This window comes from Triticum dicoccoides, chromosome 6A (assembly GCF_002162155.2).
Source record: "Triticum dicoccoides isolate Atlit2015 ecotype Zavitan chromosome 6A, WEW_v2.0, whole genome shotgun sequence".
Classification (NCBI taxonomy): Eukaryota; Viridiplantae; Streptophyta; class Magnoliopsida; order Poales; family Poaceae; genus Triticum; species Triticum dicoccoides.
This window is the reverse complement of record NC_041390.1, coordinates 56,161,387-56,171,889: the sequence shown is the minus strand read 5'-3', so window position 1 is coordinate 56,171,889 and position 10,503 is coordinate 56,161,387. Positions and strand designations below refer to the sequence as shown.

The following is a 10,503-nucleotide window of genomic DNA, read 5'->3' as shown; positions in this document are numbered from 1 at the left end:
CTGGAAAGACCTCGTATATATTCTCATCTGTGATGTGGTGTTAATTATGGCATCGCAAGTTTGTACTAGTAGTACGTAATTAACTAGACTTTTTAGTTCATGGTTGGGTCATAGTAGCAATCAATGAGTTGTCATGCGGACGCTAAAAAACGGTGTGCTCATATTTAATAAATGTATAAAAATCAAAATTAACTTTGGACAAGTATAAATGACAGAATTATTTGTGTACGATCAAAATTGTGATGTGATCATTGACCCCACAATTTACAGGTAGAATCGTCACTGCAATCGAGTAATACAAGGATCCACTAAAGGGTCACTAGGATTCCAGCTCTATCATCGATCACAATACCTGGCCGTGGGGTACACAATAGTCTCACGAGTGTGGCAACAAAATTCTCTATGTCGCATATTTAGGCACCTTGATTCATTCCGTAGGTGTCACGCACGAACCACCAAGTTAATCATACTATGAATGATTCCTAGTCTCTTAACACAAATTTATTTTGAATAATTAAAAGTCACAACATGAGTAGAATTGAATGTGTACAGTAATTTGCGGTTAAAAAAATGTACACAGTACCTTTGTAAAAAAAATTGTGTACAGTAATATACATCGACACTTCTGCCGTCCAAAATCGTAAACACGATTTCAAAGATATATGTAAGTCGTAAATATTTATTTTACTCAAGTTAGAATACATTGATTTTTTTTTCGAAACGGAGAATACATTGAATTTTGACCAACACGTAAGTAAAACCGTCTGGCGTAGCTGTGGGGAGGACCAGCTGCGTACACTGCACTGGCACTGCCGACTGAAACGGCGCTGAGCTGACGAGAATGCCCTCATACAGAGCTGCTGCAGGTTGCGTGGACGCGTACACCACGTGCCCCTCTATCATTTCGTCCTTGATCAATTCCTGTTTTGAGGCTTATTATCAATTCCTATTTATTTCTCGAGGAGAAACCGTCAGGAGCACCAACGATGAAGCATGAATCACCCAGTAATAAAGGTACGTACTACTGTTTCTTCCTGTCTGGAGATCGAATCGAGCTGAATATGACGCCCCAAACTAACATTTAGATTGCTTGATTATATTCATATCTAACGTACGGTTGGCATTTTTTGCCAACTCTCGCTTGTTCTTTCTCCTCTACTTATTACGTGGCTAGCTTCCGACGACGTCCTTTTCATGCACTCACGACATGTTTGTTCTTCTCTGCCGTGTTGCTGCTTAGTCACGTTGTTTGAGGCCTCAGATGTGGGTGCCGACGAGCAAGCCGATCGTCCATGGATCGATGACAACGTTAACGTGCGAGTCGGGACCTGGGATCCAGCAGCAGCCAGAGACGGGGAATCGAATCGCTCGAGGCCGAGGATGGTAGTCAGGAGAAGATGACACGCCATGGAAACGGAGATGGGGACAGGAGCCGCGCCCGTGTGCTAGCACGCGCGCGTACTCAACAACTTAAGGTCGACCGATGGAGGCATGGTTTCTTTTGTATGTTTGCTGCTGCATGGCCTGGTCTCTGGCATCTATCTGTCTGAGATCATATGCATAGATCCAGTCTGATTAGATCAGATGTTCAACCTCCGTTCGGTATTAACTGTCGCTGAAATGAGTGTATCTGGACGTGTGTATTAGATACACTCATTTCAATCCCAGAAGGAGGGAATAGGTTTTATCGAGAAAAATAAGAGATCAGATGTATAGGTAGAGATGTGCACATGTTGACCTACACGTAAGCATGCGATGCAAAGGCAACCAAATATATAGGGGCTGCTAGTCTAGCAAATGGCCGTGGTATTCCGTCAATGGTCGACGTAGCTCGTAGCTGGTAGTAGTAAACTGTAACTGTAAGAAAGCAATGCCTGTGTACGTGTATGCTTTCTATTATATGCATGTGCATGGTCCTGGCCGATCGACCACAGAATTAGGAGAGATCCACAATTGTGGTCGCAGAGAGAGACAGAGACCGCACATCCTGAAAACGATACATCTCTGGAACGTAGTGTTTCGTCGCAGTCGATACGCATGGTGGTCTGACACCATCAATTCCAATTCCAAAATTCAATTATGCAGCGATCGAGCCAGCTTGATTTGTTCATATCCACAACGGTCACACGCTGAACCACTGCTGCCGCGTACGTACGTCTACGGCCCATAATTGTTCCCCCAGAAACCCATGTGACCCATCACACGCTGTTTTCCATCTATACGTATTGTTCTGTAAAAAGAAAAAAAAAATTAACGGTCTTCGTTTGATTCTAATTCTGTTATTTCTTCGGATGTTAGTCCTCCCAGCCTTATTTTTTATGAGATTTTGAATGGTGTAAGCTTATTCAGTACTCAATAAAATGCGCCAGAAGGATTTCCCGTCCAAAAAAAAGCAGCATAAACCTTTACAAAAATACCCTTAAACAAACAGAAAAATACATTTAAATCTCTGGGGTGCCGAAGTCTTCGCTTACACATGAGCTCGTAGCAGCGGCCTGGAAGTCTCAACGTAGACACCGATAACCGCGATCCGCATAGCAAATCGTCTTCCTGACGAAGAAAACGCCAGAGGCCATGTAGAACGCCCCAGTTCTAGCTAGATGGAGTTAGGAAACAAAAAACTCACATGCTCCCCGACAAGGCCAAGGCTTGCTAACCTTCATCATTCAATACTGGGCTAGAGAACCAATACGGATAACCACATTGTTCACTTCGCAGTACAACGCGACCGAAGCAAGCAAAAGAAAATGATAGACAACCCAAAAGACTTGATCTAGGGACACACTATGTTCCACACACCTCTCGTTGATACAAAGAAGCATCATCGAAACGAGGACGAGGCGGGGAGACCTTACTCCACGGCAAGGACTGCTCAACAAAGACAAACCCTATATTTATTCCTAACCCTACCACCATCGTGTCGAAGCCCTAGGGTCCCCACCCCCTCCTGTCATAGAGCAACAAACGGAGGGGGGGGGGGCTCAGAGTCTCTGTTGAGTAGGGTAGGTTAGCCGCCATCGCCTATTGCCTAGTTTGGGAAGGAGGCGGAAAGAACAACCCATAGGGAATAGACTTGAGCTACGAGATCGACTAGGGTCTCCGTATGTAGACCCATTTGTTGTGGGTAGCCTAGATCGATATATACTCTTCCATCCGGTTTGTAAGTTGGACCCGAATTTGTATGTCTTTAACTTGACTAACAACACATATGTAATATTCCATACAGATATATGTTTAGAAACTTTACTTGGCAACAGAGCTAGAGATATATCTTTTAAGCTATATAACATATATATGTTTAGCTAGCCAAAATGAAAAAACCCATGCTCGACTTATAAACCCGTATATATGGTAATGGCTTGCATGCCACCCACCCAGGAGAGATATTTGTGAAGCATTTACCTCGACATTTGCCATGCTTTAATTCACGCGACCTGCTCAATCAATCCTATACTTTATATGTACTCCCTCCGTAAAGAAATATATGAGTGTTTAGATCACTTAAGTAGTGAACTAAACGCTCTTATATTTCTTTACAGTGGGAGTATAAAACAATTGTATGCATAACCACAATTTGTTTTTCTACAAGCTGAGTCGGCGTGCATGTGTTTATATTTCTAGGTTAAATTTTATACTGTGTGACATTGTTTGTGTGAGTAAATAGGTGCATGTAATGTGACATGATTTGTACATCAAGGTAAGAACCCAAATCGGTTATCCGGTTCAAAGTATATATAACTTTTTTTTAGCTCAAACAGAGGTAAATGCATCGATTGATGAATGGGAGGGACACCTGGGACAGAGGTAGATTCCAGGTTGATTTTAACAAAAGAGCGGGCTTCAAATGCATGAGAAAAAAAAGTGTGATGATCTAAGCCAATCTTGTTCAGATCCTACATATGGTCCATGTTTCCAGTGAAGAAGCATTTTCATTGGGACCTCGACATCGCATGAGCGTACATGGGAAGGACCAAACCCGTAAAGCACATGCACTGCCGACTAAAACAACATTAATTTGACAGAAATGACCTTAGTCAGATTGAGAAGGTTGCGTGAACGTACAAATAAAGGACAAAAATTGTTGGCTTAGCTAGCTGGGTTAGACGGGTACTGAACGATGCTAACAGCATGGATGGATAGACTAAGGAATAGACTTTCCGGCAGATTGACGGGTACTGGTAGGGAATAGACTTGAGCTACGAGCTCAATTAGGGGCTCCGTATGTAGACCCATCTGTTTTGGGTAGCCTGCACCAATACTCATACGGGTTTGTGTGTCGGGCGTGAAATTTTATGTCCTCAATTTGACTACGTGTGGCTTTAGGTTTTAGGCCTTAGTAGCTTAGTTTTTCGCTCCTTCATTGTTTTGGCTTCGGCGGCGGTGATGAAGACATTGAATAAGGAAGCTTCGGATTCTTCCCGAATGAGGCAATTGGTCTTATTGTCGGGGATGGATTTGAAAACTAGACTGTCAAAGCAAGATGTCGTGGTGACGACATTCAGGCTATGCCGTTGCGATGACGTTCGCTCCAGCACCGACGCGGAGCTTGAGAGATAGTCCAGGAGCGGAAGCAGATTGTGCTCTGCATTGTTGGTATCTGAAAGATGGTGGATCGTGTGCTGGGTTCGTGGTTCGCGGCTTGCAGGCATGGTTTCTCCTCTGACGTCTTAATCGTGTGGAGGTGACAGATCTGTAGTTTAATGACGTGTCCGGGGTGTTGCCCCGGTTTGATTCGTTCGACGGCAATGCCTTCGCCTCGTGCGGCCCACCTTGAAGGTCCGCAGAGCTGCATATTAGCGATGGAGCCACGCCGAGCTCGGACGAAGAGGTGATCCGCTATTTTTCTTGGTGTGTTTCGGAGGCAGGTGACGGATGTAGGTGTTAAGCTCAGAGAATTCTTTGGTCTTGATTGTAAGTTTCTTTATTGACTCGTGTTCCTTTGTGCAAAGCTAGCGCTTTGCTATCTTTTAAATTTTGTCAGGTCGATGTGTACATGGCTTGTATTATGATCCTTATAATATAAATGAGATACTTATTACCCTGTCAATTTTTTTTGATTAACAATACAAATTACCTCCGGGTACATATGCAAGACAAGTAATTTGAAACAGATGAAGTATGTAACTAAAAACATGTGTTTGAAAACTCTATTCGGCCACCAACCTAGAGACATATATATATCATTTGGGGTATAGACACATGTTTATAGCTAACCAAATTGAAGACCAAAAACATATACCCGACTTATAAATAAACCCGTATAAAGGCAATAGCTTGCCTGCCAGCCGCCCAGCAGAGGGATTTGTTAAGCATTTACCTCGACATCTGCCAAGCTTTAATTCATCTGACATGCTCAATCAGTCCTAGACTTTTCTCTGAAAAGATAAAATCTATTAGAGTTCATCGGAGGTTCAAAGGACCAAAACCATAATAGAAATTACACCAATGTCCATGGAGCACTGAACAAGCACTGTCACCAAGAATGAGCCGCCAAGAATGAGCCGCCGATACGCCGCTTCCTTACAGGAGCCGGCCTCACCACAACTAAGAAGTCTTCGTGCACGTGCCCCTAAGGACCTGTGCCCAAGAACTGTAGTTGTCGTCGTTGAACCCTTGAGTCCATTTGAAGTGACTGACACAAATCTCGATATCGCGCATGTAGAACGAGAAAGTCCTAAGCAAATGGCAAAAATATACATTGGAGCTCTATCAACTCCGTCCTAGCAAACGGATTCGAGAAGGATCAAAGCCTAATAGACCAACACAAAGACGAAGCACCACCATCCGCTCGAACTCTGATCCAACAAGGAGTAGAAAACCCCATCCTAATTAAACTGGTAGCCGAAAACATTACCCTAGCCGCCCGCCTAGGTGAGGGGAAGAAAAAGATAATCGGAGAGGCTGGAAGGTAATTTTACGCATAACAACGATGATTTGTTTTTCACAAGCAGAGATGCGTGCATGTGTTTATATTTCGGGATAAAATTTTATACACCGCGACATTGTTTGCGTGAGTTAATAGGTGCACATAATGTGATGTATTTATACATCAAGATAAATACAGTAGTCAATACAGACCCCAAAATAGATATCCAGTTCAAAGTATATAGACCTTTTCTTAGCTTAAACCAAAAAAGTAAATGCATTAGTTCATGAATGAGGGGACCAGTCTGCGGACACGGATGCGGGAGACCGCCGTCCAACGCTATCCGCACACATTTCAAACACTTTATAAACCAGCTGGACAAAATTCGTGCAAACACGGCGGATTTATACAAACCGAATGAAAATATTTACACTTTGGATATATTTTATCTAAAAAGGTAAAACTATGTGTATGTACAGCCGCACAGAGCTTCACTCCCATAACACGGATACACTACACTAGTCTACAACCGGCCCTGGCGGATCCCTTTGTCTTCCCCATGTCCGTCAGCCCGCTCATCAGACTGCCGGGATCCCCGGAGGTATATTCTTCCCCCGTATCTTTCCTATGACAAATTGCGCCGCTCATCAAAGTGACAAAGAGGGTACTTCAGTCAGAGAGGAAGGGGGCTCCTCCGCTTTCGTGGAGCCTAGACAAGGGGTTGCCAATGGTCTGAGATAAAGAACCGGACATGTCACAAGCTGTACAAGCCGGCGACGCGCCAGCGGCGGCCTTTCTGGGACCCAAACGATGACGGCCTCCCGTGTTCCACTTTCCCTCGATGTTAGTCTTCCTGGGACCCAAACGACGTCGGCCTCCCGGTTTCCTATCTATGGTCCGTCGTCCATGACTTAGGCCCCGTTCGGAACGTCGCCTGGCTCCCGCAAAGCCAGCTTCTCGTGGGAGCCAGCGCTAGCCAGCTTCCCACGGGAGCCAGATTCGTTCAGCTGCTCAGGGCGCTCCAGTTCTGCTGCATGGGCTGGCAGCCCAGGAAGGGAGCCTGAAGCCCAGGAAGGGAGCTGCTTCATGGCCCGATTTTGTGAGGAAGGTAGGCTGGGCTGAAAAGAGTACTGCAGGCCAGATTACAAAGCTGCTTGTAATTTTTTTTTCTGTGTATGTTTCTACGATTTTGGCTGTACAGAGAGCAGTTTTGGGTAGTCAGAGAGCAGTTTTGGGTAGTACAAGTGCAAATAATGTAATGAAGATGCAGATTTTTGAATTTCACCAAGTTTAGATAAAGAACCACAAGGTTTGAGATATGTCCAACGACAAAAGCTTTCTCAAATTTGCATCTGTTCGCAAATCAAAACGGATACAAATATTTATAGAACATGACCATGACTTCACCAACCAAGAGCAATGGCGGTAGCTAGTTCATTCCTAAATCTATCCATGTCAGGAGCACTTGCCTCCGAAGTTGAAGCATCTGATGCACTTGAAGGAATAACACACTTCTTATTACTATCCGGGATTGTTGGAACATAATCCGGATCCCTTTCACATCGAACAAAGTGGATATCGTCTTTGTCATGGAGGCGAACATAGTTGTGCAATGTCATAGTAGTTGCAACTATCTTCATCTGTGTTTGGAACGAGTAGTTTGGCATCTTGAGGAGAATTTGCCATTTCATTTTCCACACTCCAAAGATTCTCTCTATGCAATTGCGTTTGGAGGAGTGAATCTTGTTGAACTTCTCCTTAGGAGTATTTGGAGGTGCACCTCTTTGAAAGTCGGGGACATGATACCGTTCTCCTTTGTATGGTGCTAGATATCCATCTCTATTAGGATACCCGGCATCTACAAGGTAATACTTGCCTAAATTGACAACCCTTTCGAGAGTCGGATGTCATGTGCAAGAACATCTCTCTTTGCTCTCTCTTCAGAAAGAGCTCAGTTGCAATGAAATGCTCATCAGTGCCGTCTATTACGCCACAATCAGGAACTAAATCCATGGTAGAGGCAACAGAAACGGTCTCATCTTTCTTTAGGAAAGACTGAAACGATGTGTGTGAAGCCTGGGCAATAGAACTAATCTTTCTAATCTCCTCTTGCATCACTTGTGCAGTCTTTGGTTTCTTGTTCTTCTCCGGAATCGTGACCCCAAGCCTCATTTTAGATGAACTAGCTACTGTCGGAGAAGGTTGCTCTTCGGTATCATCCTCCAAATCAAGATCGGTGATTTCATCAACATTCAAGGTGGTTTTTAATGCCGAACTAGAGGGGGGAGGCAGACCAGATGCAGGGTTCCAATGGTCAGTGCCATCAACACTGATATCCTCAAACAAGATGCGCAAACCTTCTTCATTACGAAGTCCATGCTTCTTGAACTTGCCACAACCTGGGAGGTCCTATTGTATGAAAGAGAGACATTAGTACATAAAGCATGACAAGTTTACACTTTATTTTGTGAGAAACATAAGCATGAGAACTTACAACTTTTGCCTTTTTCCACCACTCATTATCTTGTTTCACAGTGTTTTTCTCAAAGTCCCAACCCCCTCCAGTCTCGCGCAACTTGAGCTTCTTGAATGTGTTGTACTCACGTTTTAGCTTGGTCCATTTGTTCCTCACTTGCTTTGGTGTGTACTCAAGTCCAGTTCTCATCAAGAATTCCTTTCCCACCTCATCATATGCACTGGGTGTCAAATGAGTGCTTGGCATGTTTCCAGCCTTCACTTGTTTCACAAACAACTCCACGATAATCCGAGTATTCTCATTGGTCCATTCGGCAGACCCACTTGACGACATTTTTATACAAAAATGATATTACTTTAAGGATACACATTACCTCAAAATATATGCCACACATTCAGTACCATCTCAAAAATAGATACCAAAATCAGTAGCATCATGAACATGTACCAACAATCAGCGTCCATTAGTATATAATCATGTGTCCAAATATATGGGAAACAATCACTACCATCTCACAAACAATCAGTAGCAGCATGAATATGAAGCAAACAATCAGCATCCATCAGTCTACAATCTTGTGCCCAAATATATGGAAAATAAACAGTACCAGCATGAACATGTACTACCAACATGAGGAAATTATTGATTCGATCTGAAGTCAATTCATATCACTACAAACTGCACTACACGTATATATGGAAAAGGTGCACACATCAGTTTCATATCACAAGAAATTGGAGCTGTCCACAGACAGTGCACGAACTAGGCTGAATCAGAGTACTACAAGAGGGGGGAGGTGGCTGCTTACCTTGAGCTGGGGGAATGGCTTCTCCGGCGTGGATCTTGCGGCCAGACCCGTCAGGAGCTCTACGTTGTGCGGCTGTCGGCGGCGACCAACGGAGGGAGTGGCGGCAGATGGGGAGAAGACAGGGCGTGCTCGGGGACTTTGGGCGGCTGCTTCGAGCGGCGATGGACGGAGACTTGCGGGACGAGGCGTAGATCCGAGGGGCGGCGGCGGACGGCGGCGCGACAGCCGGCCGGCGACGGGGCGGCGGCTAGGGTTGCGACAACACAGCCCCGGTCTTTTCTGTACGAGCAAAGCAGGTTGCGAGAGCAGAGGAGTCCAAGGAAACGATTCGATTTGGTTACTTCGCGGTGGCAGTAGCATCGTAATTTTGAGCAACTCCCGCTTCTGTTATTTGCGAAGCTGGGCCAGCGTAGCTTCTCGTCTCCACGCATATTTGCACTGCCGATTCTTGTATCCGCGGAGCCAGCTTCTCGAAGCGGAGCCGTTCGGTGCCGCTTCTCGGACGGATTTTCAGAAGCCAACTCGTGGACTGCTTCCGAACGGGGCCTTACTTTCCTTGTTCCCAGTGAAGATGGGTTTTCATTGGATTCTTCCTCTACAAATACTAGTACAAATAAAACCCGTAAGCACATGCACTGCCGACTAAAACAACAATAATTTGACAGAAATGCCCTTAGTCAGATTGACATGGTTGCGTGAACGTACAAATAAAGGATAAAAAGGTGGGGTTAGCTAGCTGGGTTCGACGGTAGTGTACGATGCTAACTGCATGGATGGATAGATTGATGGATGGATATGAACAACTACATGCACTGCGGCTATGACCTATAGGTGGCCGAGCGCAACTGCAGATGAATAATCTGTAAAACTTTGAACACTTCATGCATGCACGCACGGACCTACGATGTATGCCTCTTTGGCTAGCTTCCCGTGTTGTCAGTCTCGTCTCTTGGGTGAACATGACTCACCATTGGTGGCTCGCCCATGGTTGTTGACAAAATTGCCTATTTTATTTTTGTAAGATAATCCTCTTTCAAAATTTTAGCCAAATCTATTCTTTACCGGCGGATCGCTCGGCCACATCCACGGCCTGCTTCACTTGCCACGTGCCTTCCTAGGTCCACACGCGTGTGTTTGGTGCCATGAACTGTCATGGAGGGACTCACCGGAGGTGCTTTGTAACAGTTGTTGTGTTGCAATGAGGTTCTGCAACAGAATCTATATTGTAAAAAGATTCTGCAAAAGAAAAAGGTTTGAAAAATATCCGCAACAGGATCTCTATTGTAAAAAAAAAAACCACAACCGGACCTCTGTTGCAAAAGGTTCCGCAACACAACTGTTGTTGCATTTGTA

General features: G+C 44.7%; 1 protein-coding gene across 2 annotated transcripts; it reads right to left on the bottom strand.

Moving 5' to 3' along the window:
• Positions 1-7,161: 7,161 nt before the first annotated feature.
• LOC119314798 (L10-interacting MYB domain-containing protein-like) lies at positions 7,162-9,389 on the bottom strand. Of its 2 annotated transcripts, XM_037589478.1 has the most exons (3): positions 9,151-9,389; positions 8,361-8,664; positions 7,162-8,275 (listed from the first exon to the last, which is right to left on the bottom strand). In XM_037589478.1, exons 2-3 carry the CDS (start codon positions 8,586-8,588, stop codon positions 7,709-7,711), a joined length of 795 nt encoding a protein of 264 aa, XP_037445375.1. In that variant the 5' UTR covers positions 8,589-8,664; positions 9,151-9,389; the 3' UTR covers positions 7,162-7,708. The 2 variants fall into 2 exon arrangements, with proteins under 2 accessions (XP_037445375.1, XP_037445374.1); XM_037589477.1 differs by having other exon boundaries at positions 8,361-9,389.
• Between the last annotated feature and the right edge of the window lie 1,114 nt (positions 9,390-10,503).